Source organism: Podarcis raffonei, chromosome 2, assembly GCF_027172205.1.
Source record: "Podarcis raffonei isolate rPodRaf1 chromosome 2, rPodRaf1.pri, whole genome shotgun sequence".
In the NCBI taxonomy this organism is placed as follows: domain Eukaryota; kingdom Metazoa; phylum Chordata; class Lepidosauria; order Squamata; family Lacertidae; genus Podarcis; species Podarcis raffonei.
In genome coordinates, this window is record NC_070603.1 from 120,838,339 (window position 1) to 120,856,585 (window position 18,247).

Genomic DNA, 18,247 nt, shown 5'->3' on the forward strand with positions numbered 1-18,247 from the left:
GAGTTGCACCTTCTCCTTCTAGGAACTGGGTTTTTGTGTTCCCTTTTTGGAGAAAATTGGAGGAAGCTTGTACCTGTGGATGTCGAATGTTACAGGTGCATTCATTTTTTTTAAATGGGGGAATATAGGGGGCTGGTTGGACTTGGGAGCGGGGCGGCTGCAGGAGGAGGAGAGAATGAATGGTAGTGGAAGGGATCACTGTGCAGTGGCAGAACACCTGCTTGGGGTGCAGAAGGTCCCTGGAGTGATGCTGCCAGTCAGTGTAGACAATAGGTAAAGGTAAAGGGACCCCTGACCATTAGGTCCAGTCGTGGCCGACTCTGGGGTTGCGGTGCTCATCTCGTTTTATTGGCTGAGGGAGCCAGCGTACAGCTTCTGGGTCAAGTGGCCAGCAGGACTAAGCCGCTTCTGGCAAACCAGAGCAGCGCACGGAAACGCCGTTTACCTTCCCACTGGAGCGGTGCCTATTTATCTACTTGGACGTGCTTTTGAACTGCTAGGTTGGCAGGAGCTGGGACTGAGCAACGGGAGCTCACCCCGTCACGGGGATTCAAACCGCCGACCTTCTGATCGGCAAGCCCTAGGCTCTGTGGTTTAACCCACAGCGCCACCCGCGTCCCTAGTGTAGACAACAGTGAGCCTATTTAAAAAGCTCTTCCTTTTGAACCATGAGGACCAGCACCTTCCTTGAAGGGAAGGGGCCACAGCTAAAGGGTGGGGTGCCTGCTTGGATGTAGAAGGTCTCAGGTTCAGTCTGCGGCATCCCAAGCAGCCTCCCCTACAAAACCCTGGAGAGTTGTCGCTGCCAGTCAGTGCCAGCAGTACTGAACTAGATGTACCAAGGGTTTGGCTCAATAGAAGGCAGCTTCCTTTGTTCCTAGGATTCTCGGAAATTAGGGGGTGACTCACAAGCAACAACATCCAGTGCCCTTTTAAAATGTGTTGGGGGCGGGTTATTGGGTTGTTTTTGTTTTGTTTTGTGATTTTATATTGTGATTTTATCTCATGAACTGTCCTGAGACCTGCAGGCATAGGGCGGTATACAAATTTAATTAACAACAACAATCACAAGAAACCCTTGGCAGAGGGAGGGACAGCCCCATTAGATGCAAAACAGTAATTTTTCTGCTATTCATAAAATGGAAAGAGTTGGGCAGAATCAGGTCCCTCCATAGAATCGTAGAAAGGGATCTCCAGGGTCATCTAGTCCAACCATATATATATATATTCTGTTTTACAATTTAGAATACTCATTTAAACATCCTTGTAATATCAATGACTTCCCTTCTTCTCTTTCCATGGTTCATTTTAGATAGCATAAATCCCTGCATATTTTATATAAACTAAACCATTCAGTATTCCATTATTGCATCCATCAAAACTTATTTACACTGTTGAAGTTATCTTAATGCTGCCAACATTTTCAAGTGTACACAATTCCCCCCCCCCATATATTCAATAAACATTTTCCAGTCTTCTCTAAACGCATGTTTGTCTTGTTCTCTTATTCTATATGTTAAGTCCGCAAGCTGTGCATATTCCATCAGCTTAAGTTGCCATCCTTCTTCAGTTGGGACCTCGCTTGTTTTCCATAATCCAGCCATTTTCGAACCGTCACAGGTTCCCCATCTGTGGCCCAAAAGACAACCAAGTGCTGCCATATATTGTACCACGACTAAGAATAGTGATGCTGTCCCTTCAGGCTCTGATAGAAACATAGGAGGCGGTTATATTCAGGCAGAGGCTCTCCCAAGATTTCAGGCAGGGGAGGTTCCCATCCATGCCAGGAGAGGTCAAGGATTGAACCAGTGGCCTTCTGCATGCAAAGCAGATGTTCTGCCCATGAGCTATGGCTCTCTAGGTCATTATTAACATTGGAAGCTGCTGTCTCAGATCATTTGTCCATTTGGCTCAGTGCTGTAGACACTGGCTGGCAGCAGCTTTCCAGAGTTTCAGTAATAATAATAATAATAATAATAATAATAATAATAAAAAAAAAAAACACAATTTCTTTCCTTCATTCATTTGCAGAGCAAAACAAATGGCCTGAGCTGAGAGACAGGCATCCCTAACCCTGTGAGTGAAAATGGCTGCAGAAATCCCAGCAGCCTCTCTGGGTCTCCAGGTCCAGTGGGCAGCAGAGGCCGGTGCGGAGACAGGAATTAAAATGGAGCAGGCGGAATTGGCAAGGCTGGCGCCAGAGATGGCACCAGAAGGGACTGTCTGCCTTGGGGGCACAGAGGGACTGCATCCAAGCCAGACGGAACCACAGCGTATCAAAGAGGAGTCGGAAGAGGAGCTGTCGTCCCGTCAATGGGAAGCCCAGTGGCAGGAATTCCTCCGGACTGTGCAGGCCCCACACTCTGGGGGAGAAGGAAGCCCACAGCTCCCAGGGGATGGGGTATGGGGCGAGGCAAAGCCTTCTGGGTCCTCCTTTGAGGCAGCAGCCATTCCCAGCCAGTGGGCTGAAGCAGGAGAGAGCAGGACCAGTCTCCCTTCCAGACCAGCTGCTGCCAGCCAGGGAAACATCGGGCAAGCGAAGGAAATCAAGATGGAGGACATCAGCAGCTCTGAGGCTCATCGCCAGCTCTTCAGACAGCTCTGCTACCGGGACGCCCAGGGCCCTCGCGAGGTCTACGGCCTCCTGAGGGAGCTTTGCCATCAGTGGCTGAGGCCAGAGAAGCACACCAAGGAGCAGATCCTGGACCTGGTGATCCTGGAGCAGTTCCTGGCTGTGCTGCCCTCGGAAATGGGGAGCTGGGTGAATGAGCGAGGCTCGGAGGGCTGCGTCCAGGCCCTGGCCCTGGCAGAGGAATTCCTCCTGAGGCACCAGGAGGCGGAGAAAGCGGGAGGGCAGGTGAGAGAAGCATTTGGGGGTCCAGAGTCGACAAAGGGGTTAAAGAAGTGGCCATTTTGCTTAAGAACATGACTCCTGGATCACCCCATGAATGGTTGTGGCTCCCCGGAGATTAATGTCAGGGATAATGCAAGCTATACATGCCGAGAGGTGAACGTGTTCTCTCTTGCTCTGCTGGAGCTGAATAGGAAAAATGTTTTCTTCTCCTCTTTCAGGGACTGAGGACCATTGGAGAGGCGGCTGCTTGTGTCACCGAAGAAGAAAAGCAGGGAAACAGGGTGACTTCAGGTAAAAATTATTTCTTCGCACTTGAATCGTCGCTGGAGGGAGAACTGAGGGGTTTTGTTGTGAGTTTACAGGAAAATGTGATCAAAATATCTGTGTGTCAGATGGGGCTGGGCGATACCTGGTTTTCTACATCGCGATACAACCTGATATACCAATACAGTCATACCTCAGGTTACAGATGCTTCAGGTTGCGTGTTTTTGGGATACAGATGCGCCGAAACCTGGAAGTACCGGAACAGGTTACATCTGGGTTTCGGCACATGTGCAGAAGCGCCAAATCGCAACCTGCGCATGTGCAGACGTGGCGCTGTGGGTTGCGAGCGCTGCGGGTTGTGAACGTGCCTCCCGCATGGATCACATTCGCAACCCGCTGTATATCACAATGTCTGAAAGTATTGCAGGAGGCATGGCCACTTGAGAAAAACTTTCTCTATCCGTTTTCTCCATGCCCAGAGTGGCTAGAGAAACCCAGGCAGATGGATGGAGAATAATTATTATTATTATTATTATTATTATTATTCCATGCATAATTTGATAGACTTCTCTCGTGTCACCTTTTACTTGATTTTTTCCCAAACCCTTGTGGGAGAAAAATTGTTTTGGGGTTCAACACAGAAGCTCACACCAAATTCACAATTAGACTTAATGTGGTAATCCATTAGAGGGCAGAGTCCAGAGAGTCTGTGATTGTTCTCAAACTATATAGGAAAATGCACATCACTGTGGCTGTTTCTGACGGATCGGATCCTAAAATTCCTAGGCACTTCGTCAGCTGATGAATAGCAGAGTCCCAGAAGCGTATACAGTGGTACCTTGGTTTACGAACTTAATCCGTTCCAGAAGTCTGTTCTTAAACTGAAACCGTTGGTAAACCGAGGTGCGCTTTCCCTAATGAGGCCTCCTGCCACCGGACCTCTTCCACCATTCGGATTAGACTGATTAGGCTGAGGTAAAGTTCTCAAACCAAAACACTATTTCCGGTTTTGCGGAGTTTGTAAACCAAATCGTTCTTAAACCGGACTCTTCTTAAACCGAGGTACCACTGTATTTGGAATGGAGGCGTCGTGTAGTAATAATACACACAGAGTCAATGGTCCATCAGTAAAAGAAAAACTTTTACTAAAGGCAAAAAGGCTTCATTACAACAAAAAACAACAACTGCAGAGTAAAAACTGCAAACGTGCGAGGTACAAGTGAAAGTAAAAGAGAGAGAGAAAGAAAGAGCAGCTTGCTGAGCGCACAAATTTATCTCTCCTGGCTCAGCATGACCTTCAGATAGTTAGAACAATATTTGCAACAGAAATGAACCTTCTAGAATGAACTAGAATCTTCCAGTATGTGCAGAGCCTTATCTGCAGTTGTCTTTCACTCTAGCCTCATAATGGGTTTAATAGGATTTCTGCCTCACACTGCAACCTTTTCTCATGGGAAGTTGCTCCTGTTCCGTTAATTGAGGCTCGTGTCTCCCTCTCCTCTTGCAGGTGTTGGCGGAGAAAGCGATCAAGGTGGCAAAACGCTGAAAGGGGAAACTGAGGCAAAGCAGGCGTGGAGGACAAAACTTGTCGCTCCCGAAGGCGACGATGTGCATGGAGTTCAGATCAAAGAAGAAGATTGCGTTGGAAACGACAGGACTGAATTCCCTGTATGTGCAAAAAACTTAGCCAGTAGGTCACACATTAGAGCAGACAGGAGAATGCACGCTGGGGAGAAACCGTTTAAATGTGCCGACTGTGGGGAGAACTTCAGTAGCCGGAAAAGCTACGTTATCCACCAAAGAATCCACACAGGGGAGAAACCTTATAAATGCTCAGACTGTGGAAAGAGCTTCAGGCAACGGATACAGCTTACCATTCATCAGAGAATACACACAAGCGAGAAACCCTTTACGTGCTCAGAGTGCGGAAGGACTTTCCGATGCAGCTCAAACCTCATTTCCCATCGGCGAATCCACACGGCTGACAAACTCTTCCGATGTTCGGCGTGCGGAAAGAGCTTCAACCGGAGCAAAAGTCTGACGTTGCATCAGAAAATCCACACAGGGGTGAAACCCTTCAAATGCTCAGAGTGCGGGAAGATCTTTAGCAGGAGCAAAAGTCTTAACTCGCATCTAAGGATCCATATGGGGGAAAAGCCATATACATGTTCGGAGTGTGGGAAGAGCTTCAGTAGGAGAACTAGCCTTACTCTGCATCAGAGAAGCCACACAGGAGAGAAGCCGTACATGTGCATCCTGTGTGGAAAGAGGTTCAGCAGGAGCTCGAACCTTCGGTCTCATAAGAAAATCCACACAGAGGGGAAACCGTATAAATGTCTGCAGTGTGGAAAGAGCTACCGTCACAGCATCACCCTTGGTATTCATCAGAGAAGCCACACAGGAGAGGAACCTTACATGTGCCCAGTGTGTGGGAAGAGATTCGTTCATAAGCATCACCTTACTTCACATCAGAAAATACACACAGGCGAGAAGCCATTTGCCTGTTCCCTGTGCGGAAGGAGCTTCAGCCACAACATCAGTCTTAAGAGACATCAGAGAATCCACACAGGGGAGAAGCCGTATAAGTGCTCGGAGTGCGGGAAGGACTTCAGTCGGAGCACCAATCTTAGGTCCCACCAGAGAATCCACACGGGGGAGAAACCGTACACGTGCTCCGAGTGCGGGAAGAGCTTCAGTCGGAACACCAGCCTCACTTACCATCAGAGAATCCACACGGGGGAGAAACCCTATAAATGCCCAGAGTGTGGAAAGAGCTTCAGTCGGAAAACGGGTCTTACATCTCACCAAGAAACCCACAAAGGGAGGAACCGTATCGGTGCTCGGAGCGTGGAAAGAGTTTCGGCAGTCACATGCCCTTTAACTAACGCAAAAGAAACCGTGGAAGGGGAAATAGAGTGAATCCCAATGAGCACAGAAAGAACTTGTGCTGGCATGCAGATCTTCCAAATGATCCTTCTCCAGAAGGTGGTGTATAAATAATTTAGAATGGATATTTTCCGGACTTCTTTCCCCCCAAATTTGTTGTTCTTGTGTTGTTTAGTCGTTTAGTCGTGTCCGACTCTTCGTGACCCCCTGGACCAGAGCATGCCAGGCACTCCTGTCTTCCACTGCCTCCCGCAGTTTGGTCAAACTCATGCTGGTAGCTTCAAGAACACTGTCCCACCATCTCGTCCTCTGTCATCCCCTTCTCCTTGCGCCCTCCATCTTTCCCAACATCAGGGTCTTTTCCAGGGAGTCTTCTCTTCTCATGAGGTGGCCAAAGTATTGGAGCCTCAGCTTCAGGATCTGTCCTTCCAGTGAGCACTCAGGGCTGATTTCCTTCAGAATGGATAGGTTTGATCTTCTTGCAGTCCATGGGACTCTCAAGAGTCTCCTCCAGCGCCAGAATTCAAAAGCATCAATTCATCGGCAATCAGCCTTCTTTATGGTCCACCTCTCACTTCCATACATCACTACTGGTTTTCAAATTTAGAAAAATGCAAAAGAAAAAAAAAAGCTTACGGTGCGAAACATGCCGTACTACATTGTGTAAATAAGTCATACACAATTAACTGGATCAGGCCTAAAAATACAAAGGGAAATTAAAGAGGAAAAATACAGAAGAGAAAAAGGGAAGCGTGTGTTTGTGTGTTTTGCCTCACTGGGGGATTTCCTTGAACTCTGTGGACGCCTCTCACTTGTCTGGATGAAGGATGGAGGTTTGGGTGTGTGATCACCAGAACCTTCACAGCAGACCTCATGATCAGGCTTTCCCAAATTTGGGTCTCCAGCTGTTTTCAGACTACAATTCCTATCATCCCTGACCACTGGTCCTGCTATCTAGGGATGATTGGAATTGTAGTCCAAAAGCAGCTGGAGACCCAAGTTTGGGAAACACTGGGCCAGATGGTATGCGGAGAGGGGTCCCCTTCAGGTAACTGGGTCCAAAAGTGCTTCGGGCTTCGTAGGGCAGAACCCAAGACCCTTTGAATTGAGCCAGGTGGCAGACAGGTACAGCTCTGCCTTTGGGGAAGGATAAATGGAAGAGGAACACATAATTGCTATTTCCATTGTAAAAGCCTTTATTTTTCATTACAAAGCCTTTATTTTATAGCATAAAGTTTATACACTGCTTGATTATGTTTTAAAAAACACACCTCAAAGCAGTTTACTAAGAGAACGAAAGAGTGAAATAATCAGTTTAAAAAAACCCCTCTTAAAACATTTGAAAGATAAAATCAACAATAAGCTAAAAACGGATGCAGCGGCACTCTATATATCTGGGTTTAATAAAAATATATGTTTTTAGCAGGTGCTGAAAGAGTACAGTGAAGGCACCTTCTTGATGTCAATAGGCAGGGAGTTCCAAAGTGAAGGACCTGACACACTAAAAGATTGATTTTGTACCAACGCAGAACGGGGATTATGTGGCGCCTGTCAGTTCCACAGACGGAAGTGGTCGAGTGGGCAAATACATTTTATTTTCTTTTGTAAAATTAAATCTTTATTATTTTTTAAAAATATACATTTATACAGCATTCATACAACACTCTGTTTTTGTTTGTAACAAAAAAGAAAATGATGGCAACTGAAGCAAAGGTACTTTGTATACCTCACAATACACATGACACTACAATTTATGAAAAAAGAAAAGAAAAGAAAAGAAATAAAGAAGAAAAGTAGTTGAGGTTTTAAAAAAGACTTCCAAACATTCTCATTGCACGTTATCTGTTAGATACACTTTTACCGCAGTCTACGGCTGCATGCACTCTATATACATGAAAAGCACGTGGCTTCCCGCAACAGGAACTATAGTTTTCCCCCTTATGGTGCTACAGTTCCCGGCAGCACCCTTAAACTACGGCTCCCAGGATTCTTATTTTGGGGGCGGGGGGGTAGTCGTGCTTTAAAAGCACGGCGCGCTTGCAGGCTAAGGGTTAAAGCAAAAGAGTCCCGCTTCCTAGAGAGGCGGCTGGAAAGAAGGAAGGGATTTATGAATGGGAAGAGTCGCATCCTGCCCCTCCCCCGCGACTGGGGGAGTCGGAGGCCGCCTTTGATCTCCCGCCCCCGCCCCCCACGCGCGGCAGCCTTCCTCTCCCTCTCTTCCTTCTCCCCCCTTTCCAAACAAGGGATCTGGAGAGTGCAAACCCCTCGGGGTGAATTGGGGTCCCCGGGGCTGCTGTGGAAGGAGGGTGAGTGGGGAAACTGAGGCAGGGGGGAGAAGGAGGGCTGGGATTGTCGGAAGGGGCCTCGCGGAGAGACCCCAGCCGTAGCTTCAAGGCGAAAGGCAAGGAGGCAGCCTCAGATTCAGGCAGGCTTCAAAAGAGGATGCGTGGAAGTGCATGGACTTGGAAAGGGACCCCGGGGTCATCTAGTCCAACCCCCTGCCATGCAAGGAATCCTCGGGTGGGCTCGAACCACCAGCCTTCTAGTCAGCTAGCTTCTCTTTCCTCCGTCGGAGGCAGCAAATTGATGGATTGCATTGACTGGTCCCTATCCAACATTATTATTGTTATTGTTGTTCACTGACAGACTTTCATCTATAATAAAAGTACATATTAGCCTCTCTGTGTTCAATTCATAGAGTTATTTCTACAGGCCATTTACATTCCGTGTGGGACGCTGCTATCATAGGCAATGTGCAACATTATTATCGTTTTTTTAATTAAATTTCTATACTGCCCTTCATCCAAAGATCTGGGGGCTGCAAAGAAGAGGCAAGAAGCAGAGAGTCGCCTTCAATGAGAATAGTCTTGGGCTGGGGTATAGTTTAGGGGTTTTCATACCTTTATTTTAGATCTGGTTACGTAGGAATTATTCAATCTGATTTTGTATTTTTGAGTGTTTCGTTTATTGTTTATGATTGCTTTTGTTGTGCTGCAATTGTGCATTTTTTCCATGTTGTATGGTCTGAACTGATACCATGGCTCATTCTGTAGAGCAAGAGACTCTGAATCCCAGGGTTGTGGGTCCGAGCCCCACTGGGTGAAGAATTTGTGCATCGCGGGGGTTGGGCTAGATGACCCTTGGGGTCCCTTTTATCTCTTTTATAAATCTAACTTTAGAAAGGTGGCATACCATAAAAATTATGTGTGTAGGTATGTATGTTGTTGTTTAGTTGTTTAATCATGTCTGTCTCTTCGTGACCCCCTGGACCAGAGCACGCCAGGCACTCCTGTCTTCCACTCCTTCCTGCAGTTTGGTCAGACTCATGTTTGTAGCTTCAAGAACACTGTCCAACAGCGGCAGTCAGCAGCCCGGAGCCAGCCTGGTAGCGCAGTTGGCTCTGCCTGGCTTCGGGAGCTGTTCGCTGCCGTGGTGCCTGCCATTTTGCCTCGCCGGAAGTTCCCATATGATGTGTCTTGTGCCGTTGAACCCATCACGCAACATTCATTCCCTGCTAATATATCTACAACACTTAAAATATAAATCCGGGGACATTAAATGAAATCCGGGGACATTCCAGGGACGGATTTTGTCTGGGAACAGATTTGTAAATCCGGGGACTGTCCCCTGGAAATGGAAACGTCTGGTAATCATAGGTTAGAGGGTTTGATGATGACCCAAGAGACCCAGGTTCGAATCTCCGCTTGGCCAGGACGCTCACTGGGCAACCGTGAGATAGTCATGGATCATAGCTGTCAACTTTCCCCTTTTTTAAAGGGAAATTCCCTTATTCCAAATAGGATTCCACGCAAGAAAAGGGGAAAGTTGACAGCTATGCCTGGATTCTCAGCCTAACCTACCTCACAGGACTGTCGTTAAAATGCAGAGGAAGAGAACACTTTGAGCCCTTTGGAGAAAAAATGGGATAAAAATGCAGTAAATAAATGAAAAAATACCAAGTCTGTGCATTGATCTACCTCACTGCAGAGTTATCTATGCTGACTGCTGGTGAGAATTGAACCCAGGATCTTCTGCATGCAGGACAACTGCTTTACCCCTGAGCTATGGCCCTTCCTGGATTTTGCAGCTTTTATTCTGTGCCTCTTTGGCAGATGAATTCCCTCGCTCCCACATCCTCATTCCCAGCCTCTCATTTCCCTCTTGCCTGCCTTGTTTACAGGAAGAAACCTTCATCCTTAACCAGGTGGATTTCCAGTTTTTCCTGCAAAGTACCTTCTCTGCTTGGCGACATGTGCAATTGACCTGTTTCCTATGCTGGATTCACCTCCACCCTAAATCCCAAGCCGTCGAAAAGATTCGGCAGCGAGGGAAGGAGCCGCTCCCGACCGCTCGGGAGCCACGGATCGAAGATGGGAGAGCGGGAGCTGGCTGGGTCCCTAGCAAGACAGGACCCTTGCGTCACCCAGACTAGGAGCAGCGGGGGATTCTGGGAAAGAACTGCACAGGATATCCCAGGCGAGGAGGTCGCCCTCAGCTCAGATGCTCAGCTCCAGAGATTCAGGCATTCCCGCTACCAGGAGGCCGAGGGACCCAGAAAGGTTTGCAGCCGACTCCACCATCTTTGCCGTCAGTGGCTGAAGCCAGAGCGACACACCAAAGCTCAGATCCTGGACCTGGTGATCCTGGAGCAGTTCCTGGCTGTCCTCCCCCCGGAGATGGAGAACTGGGTCAGGGAGTGCGGAGCGGAGACCAGTTCCCAGGCGGTCGCCCTGGCTGAAGGATTCCTCCTGAGTCAGGCAGAGGAGAAGAAGCAGGAGGAGGAGCAGGTGAGAGATTCATCCAAGTACACTGGTGCCTCGCAAGACGAAATTAATTCGTTCCGCGAGTTTTGTCGTCCTGTGAGTTTTTTCATCTTACGAAGCACGGTGTCAGAAAAGTTTTGGAAAAGCTTCAAAAATCACCAAAGTCTTCAAAAACCTCAAAAAAGGCTACCACACCGCGTGCTATGAGTTGCTCCTCGAAGTCAAGTCGCAACTGTATTAACGGTGTTAAGAAAAAGGAAACAAACTTGCAAGACGTTTCCGTCTTGCGAAGCAAGCCCATAGGGAAAATCGTCTTGCGAAGCAGCTCAAAAAACAAAAACCCCTTTCGTCTTGCGAGTTTTCCGTCTTGCGAGGCATTCGTCTTGCGAGGTACCACTGTAGAAGCTTATTTTCATGCAGTGTAACACTATCAGCCTTTATTGGCTTGCGGTTTTGTTCTGCCTGCCAGAGGCAGTAGACGTCTGTGAATTTCAGTTTCTGGGGTTTAAAAGGCAGGAAATTCCTGCTGTTGTTCTCAGGTCCTGTTTGTGGATTTTCCAGAAGAGGGATCTGTTTGTCAACCGTGAGAACAGGAGGCTGGACTGAATGGACCACTGGATTCAGCCAACAGGGCTCTTCTTAACCTTCTTGTTTTAGGACTCTCCTTATTTTTGAGATTGCAAGTTGTTTTAAATTGTTTTTAATATTGTATTTTCATGTTGCAAGCTGCCCTTGTGCCTTAGCGTGAGAGTGGGTAGTAAATCCAATAATAATAGTAATATTAATGACATTAAAATAGATTCAGGTAGGTAGCTGTGTTGGTCTGATGCAGTCAAAATATATTTTAAAAAAATTAAAAATTGTTCAGTAGTACCTTAGAGACCAACTAAGTTTGTTCTTGGTATAAGCATGCACACAAAATCTTATACAGTGGTACCTTGGGTTGCAGACGCTTCAGGTTACAGACACTTCAGGTTACAGACTCCGCTAACCCGGAAGAACAGAACAGAAATCGTGCTCCGACGGCGCAGCAGCAGCAGGAGACCCCATTAGCTAAAGTGATGCTTCAGGTTAAGAACAGTTTCAGGTTAAGAACAGACCTCCGGAACAAATTCAGTATTTAACCCAAGGTACCACTGTATTCATTTAAATGTATGTGTAGAAACGCGCTTCCTTCACAAAAACATCATTTGCATTTCCCACTCCATCCACTATGCGGCCCTCAGAATGTTGCCCACTATGCGGCCCTCACACTGGGAAAGCCTCCTATCATCTGCTCAGAACTCAGAACCTTGCCTTTCGCTTGCATCCTTTTTAAAAATGATTATTTCTCTCCTCTCCCTCACCTGGGTCCCTTACATCGCTTCCAGCCCTGGACGCTGCCAGCAGAATCGGTCCCCGCTTCCTCCGAATCCGAGATGCTTCCGTCGGACTCCAGGCGGATTCGGCCCTCCTGGGGGATCGCGCAGGAGGGCGAAGGGAACCCCAGCTCCCCGGGTAAGAATGGGCAGAGAAGATTTCAGCTTCTGCCGGGTGTGCGTAGGAATATAATAACAGTACAGTGGTACCTCGGGTTACAGACGCTTCAGATTACAGACACTTCAGGTTATAGACTCCGCTAACCCAGAAATAGTACCTCGGGTTAAGAACTTTGCTTTAGGATGAGAACAGAAATTGTGCGGCGGCAGCAGGAGGCCCCATTAGCTAAAGTGGTACCTCAGGTTAAGAACAGTTTCAGGTTAAGAACGGACATCCAGAACGAATTAAGTTCTTAACCTGAGGTACCACTGTATAATCTGCCTTATCCTGATTCAGACCATTGGGTCTATCTTAGATTAGTGTGTCAAACGCCGACTGGCATATTTGAATCCTGGCGTCTCCATAGTCCTAGCCGGAGACTCTAACCACTGCAACACACTGCTGTGCGTGCTCTCTCTCTCTCTCTCTCTCTCTCTCTCTCCCTCTCCTGAAACACTAAAAAAATGTTCCTAAAGCAATGCAATGGTTCCCACCATTGTTGTTGTTGTTGTTGTTGTTTAGTCGTTTAGTCATGTCCGACTCTTCGTGACCCCCTGGACCAGAGCACTCCAGGCACTCCTGTCTTCCACTGCCTCCCGCAGTTTGGTCAGACTCATATTTGTAGCTTCAAGAACACTGTCCAACCATCTTGTCCTCTGTCGTCCCCTTCTCCTTGTGCCCTCCATCTTTCCCAACATCAGGGTCTTTTCCAGGGAGTCTTCTCTTCTCATGAGGTGGCCAAAGTATTGGAGCCTCAGCTTCACGATCTGTCCTTCCAGTGAGCACTCAGGGCTGATTTCCTTCAGAATGGAGAGGTTGGATCTTCTTGCAGTCCATGGGACTCTCAAGAGTCTCCTCCAGCACCAGAATTCAAAAGCATCCATTCTTCAGCGATCAGCCTTCTTTATGGTCCAGCTCTCACTTCCATACATTGTGTCATTTCAGGTGGAGGCATGCCAGCGGCCACGCAGACTGAGCCTTCTCCTCTTGCTGGTGGAGGGGCACCTGTGGCACCTGACCAGGTAGGTAGAAGTTTGGGGACAGGCTGGGCGCCTCTGTCCCTGGCCTACTTGGCAAAGGACAAACGGTGAGAGGCTGCGTGGCACCCTTTGAGGGGCAAAGCTGACCTGCTCAGCGTCGCCCTCCCTGCCTGGGATCCTTAAAAGGAGGAGCAGACTGAACGCAGCACCTCTTAACTGCTGCCTTCATTATTATCGGTCAAAATTGGTGGCGTGGGGCGATGAGAACAACATCCTTGAGAGAAAATCCGGGGCATCATATGCCTGGTTACCAAGACGGTGGGAAAACAAACCTAATGATTTAGTTTGCAGTCTTGTAGACCGTTTCAGAGCATTTCAGAGTGATGTGCAACACGATTAAAATAAGTTGAAATGCCAAAAAACGAAACAAAACACCAAACTAAAAACAATAAAGCCATTTCAACGTAGCATGGACAGCGAGCCCCTTCTGAAGTTGTCACAGGGTGACTGACATGATTTTATATCTCCTCGCAGACACAGATAAGCATGTGACCTGGTGCATAGCACTCTTTGCAACTGCCGCTAGGAAAATTAGAGCAAATTATATAGCCGAGGTAGCCACCAACTGTAAAGGAGATGAATTTATTTGACCCTATCTACATCAAGCTATATTCTTTCTTTATCACCGAACTCTGAATATAATTGCACATTGTATTAATTAACATTATTTTTAAATATATTAGTAGCCATGAGATAATTTTAGCTTATAAATTTTATTGTTTAATGTCTTAATTTGTATAAGGTACTTTTATAGCTCTGTTTAGAGTAGGTAATGTCTTGATAATATAAATGTTTTAAGTTTTTTGTATCAATTCAGTATATTTTCTTTTAATTGTTGAATGATTCTGTGTACATTGCGGCAGCCTTTGGCTATGTGCAATAAAACTGACTGACTGACTGACTGACTGGTGCTAAGCCCCGCCCACCAGCCAAACTGGCCTGTGGTTGGTGAGAGATGCCAGGATGTGGCTTACAATAACTGATTATAATAGTTTGTTTAATGATGCGGATCCGTTATATAGTCTGCAAGGAGAAACTATTTTCTTCTTTTTCCCCTTCCAGGGTCTGGTGACGTTTGAGGAGGTGGCTGTGTATTTCACAGAGGAGGAGTGGGCTCTGCTGGATCCGGACCAAAGAGCCCTGCAGTGGGAAGTCATGGTGGAGAATTATGGGATTCTGGCTTCCCTGGGTAAGGCTTATTGATTTAACAAAACCTATATACTGCTTGGTTGCATATATTTTTTTAAAGAAGCAAACTTCTAAGCACACAAAAATGATAAAACATTAAAATCATCAAGAAAAGCAACTAAAAGCAGGTATTTAAAACATTCAAAAGATGCTTAAGAGATCATTAAGATGATTAAGAGATAAAACACATGCCTAAACAAAAATGCACTAAGCTGTCAATTGGCAAGGAGTTCCACATTAACATTAAGAGCTGCCACATTAACAGATAGATTTCTTGCATTGTTTTGAGTACAGTGGTACCTCGGGTTACAGACGCTTCAGGTTACAGAAGCTTCAGGTTACACACTCCACTAAGCCAGAAATAGTGCTTCAGGTTAAGAACTTTGCTTCAGGATAAGAACAGAAATCGGGTTCCGGCGGCAGCGGGAGGCCCCATTAGCTAAAGTGGTGCTTCAGGTTAAGAACAATTTCAGGTTAAGTACAGACCTCCGGAACGAATTACGTACTTAACCCAAGGTACCACTGTACCGTGTTTCTTCTCAGTACAGTGGTACCTCGGGTTACAGACGCTTCAGGTTACAGACCCTTCAGGTTACGCTTCAGACTCCACTAACCCAGAAATAGTACTTCGGGTTAAGAACTTTGCTTCAGGATGAGAACAGAAATCGCGCGGTGGCAGCGGGGGCCCCATTAGCTAAAGTGGTACTTCAGGTTAAGAACAGTTTCAGGTTAAGAACGGACCTCCAGAACGAATTAAGTTCTTAACCCGAGGTACCACTGTGTGTAAACGGAGTCCTTATCTAGAGGTTCTGCACTGGAGTGCCCTTAAACAGCATCAGAGGCCGGTCACTCTGCATTTTCAGTTAATGGCAATCAGCAAAATTAGTTTAATATTGGCCAGATCTGCCTTCCATTCTGACGTGAGCAGCAGCAGACGTTCCCTCATTTAGAGGCTCCGTTTTCTCCTTGCGATCTTACTAGGACCCTCGTACCTACGGGACCGCCTCTCCCGGTATGCCCCGCGGAGGACCTTAAGGTCCATAAATAGCAACACTCTAGTGGTCCCGGGCCCTAAGGAAGTCAGATTAGCCTCAACCAGAGCCAGGGCCTTTTCAGCACTGGCTCTGGCCTGGTGGAACGCTCTGCCTCATGAGACCAGGGCCCTGCAGGATCTGATTTCTTTCCGCAGGGCCTGTAAGACAGAGTTGTTCCGCCTGGCCTTTGGCTTGGAGCCAATTTGATTCCCTCCCCCTCTTTCTTTTTCCTTTCTCCTCCTGTGATGAGGCTGCATTTTAATATTTTAATGTTTCAATATTTTAACGTTGTATTTTAATCTTGTTTTTAAGTTGTATTCATTCAACATGTTTTTATTATTGCTTGTTAGCCGCCCTGAGCCTGGCCTTGCCTGGGGAGGGCGGGGTATAAATTATTGTTGTTATTATTATTATTATTATTATTATTAGTTTTCTCTCCTTCCTTCAGCAGGAGATGGGTGGAAGAATGGGAATGAAGTAACACCTTGCGCGGTCTCCTTGGAAAAAGCCAGACGTTCAGAGTGGGAAGAGGAGAAAAGGGAAACTGAAGAGAAGAGGGAAAATCCCTTCCTTGCTTCCGGCTTCCGCAGAATCGCAATGCACGAAAAGACGGACACCGAAAAGAAGCGGATTGTGTGCGCCGTGTGCGGGAAAAGCTTCAGCCGCAAATCGCACCTTAACGAACATCAGAGAATCCACACCGGGGAGAAACCCTACAAATGCGCCGAGTGCGGCAAGAGCTTCCGCCGGAGCACGGACCTCTCTTCTCATCAGAGAACCCACACGGAAGAGCAGCCGTTCAAATGCTCCGAGTGCGGGAAGAGTTTCCGGGGGAGCTCGGACCTCCGGTCTCACAAGCGGATCCACACCGGGGAGAAACCGTATGCCTGCTCCTTGTGCGGAAAGAGCTTCAGCCACAGCATCAGCCTCAACTCTCATCAGAGAATCCACACGGGAGAGCAGCCGTTCAAGTGCTCCGTTTGCGGGAAAAGCTTCACGCGCAACACGGGCCTGACTCTGCACCACAGAATCCACACCGGGGAGAAGCCGTACACTTGCTCCTTGTGCGGCAAGAGCTTCAGCCACAGCAAGAGCCACGCCATCCACCTCAAAGTGCACGCAGGGGAGAAACCCTACACGTGCTCGGAGTGTGGGAAAAGCTTCATCGGGAGTTCATATCTTAAGTCACATCAGAGAATCCACACAGGAGAGAAGCCCTATACGTGCCCTGTATGTGGGAAAAGCTTCAGGTGGAGTACAAACTTTAACGAACATAAAAAAATCCACACGGGGGAGAATGTGGTGAATCCTAGGAATCCCTGGATTGGAGAAAGTCCCCCTGGTAGGGCACAGATCTTCATAATGGAGGATTCACTCTAAGGCAGAGCTTTCCAAACTTTTCAAGTTGGGGACGCACTTTTGAGACATGCGTCATTTCGCGACACAGCAGTTCAGTTTTACTAGCAAACCGGAGGTTAAACTTGCGAGACACACTGCAGCCGACACACTTAGCATGTCACGATACACAGTTCGGAAAGCTCTGTTCCTAAGGAGCAAGGAAGGCTGTAGACCAGGGGTCAGCAAACTTTTTCAGCAGGTGGCCGGTCCCCTGTCCCTCAGACCGTGTGGGGGGCCAGACTATATTTTTGGGGGGGAAATGAACGAATTCCTATGCCCCACAAATAACCCAGAGATGCATTTTCAATAAAAGCACACATTCTTCTTGTGTAAAAACACCAGGCAGGCCCCACAAATAACCCAGAGAATCCTAAGCTCAAAATGTAACGGAGACAAACCATATCACAAGAGGAAGAACCAGTGAGTGTGAGAAGGAAACTGCAGTGGAAGGCAACATTGGGAGCAGCTGCTGGGACCATATAACACCGGTCCTAAAATATCTACATTGGCTCCCAGTACATTTCTGAGCACAATTCAAAGTGTTGGTGCTGACCTTTAAAGCCCTAAACGGCCTCAGCCCAGTATACATGAAGGAGCGTCTCCACCCCCATCGTTCAGCCCGGACACTGAGGTCCAGCGCCGAGGGCCTTCTGGCGGTTCCCTCCCTGCGAGAAGAGAGGTTACAGGGAACCAGACAGAGGGCCTTCTCGGTAGTGGCGCCCGCCCTGTGGAACGCCCTCCCGACAGATTTCAAGGAAATTAATAACTATTTGACTTTTAGAAGACATCTGAAGGCAGTCCTGTATCAGGAAGATTTCAATGTCTGATGTTTTGCTGTGACAACCCAGGATTTACAGAATGTTGACAGCACATTCTTTGTAAAGAAACCAGAATTTGAGCAGTCTGTACAATCTGTAAACTGAGAGAAGTAACCCTGGTCTGTCTGAAGGCAGATGCCGGTGTATATATTTATTTATTTTGCTGGACTTTCTGACTCTCGATTCCTGGTGCGCTTCATTTTAACTCTCCACCCCGAGAGTTATCTGTCCCATGCCTGATAGCATCGTCTCGCTTGTGGCGTTCCATTGTCTGTGTGTTGTGTTAATAAAGATTTCCCCTCTAACTTGGATTGTAGCCTGTGTGTCTGTTTCACAGGCATTTGAAAATATGAGCGCTGCGATATATTTTATTGCGGCTTTCTTTTTTTTAAAAAAGAAACACCACATTTTTATTGCATTTTCATTATACAGAAACATAAACTGAATAGACGTAAGAGAATACAAGCGTAAAAGCAGCAGAAG

At 47.3% G+C, this 18,247-nt stretch overlaps 1 protein-coding gene across 1 annotated transcript in view; it reads left to right on the forward strand.

Annotated features, from left to right (window-relative positions):
• LOC128408828 (uncharacterized) overlaps positions 1-18,247 on the forward strand; it is a 32,875-nt gene continuing 14,628 nt past the window's right edge. Inside the window, exons 1-9 of the mRNA XM_053378850.1 lie at positions 1-95; positions 2,032-2,857; positions 3,073-3,145; positions 4,627-6,034; positions 10,276-10,792; positions 12,139-12,265; positions 13,232-13,308; positions 14,389-14,515; positions 15,997-16,925. Of these exons, the coding sequence (XP_053234825.1) occupies positions 2,087-2,857; positions 3,073-3,145; positions 4,627-6,034; positions 10,276-10,792; positions 12,139-12,265; positions 13,232-13,308; positions 14,389-14,515; positions 15,997-16,925 (4,029 nt within the window). The 5' untranslated portion in view covers positions 1-95; positions 2,032-2,086. The remainder of the gene's footprint in view (positions 96-2,031; positions 2,858-3,072; positions 3,146-4,626; positions 6,035-10,275; positions 10,793-12,138; positions 12,266-13,231; positions 13,309-14,388; positions 14,516-15,996; positions 16,926-18,247) is intronic.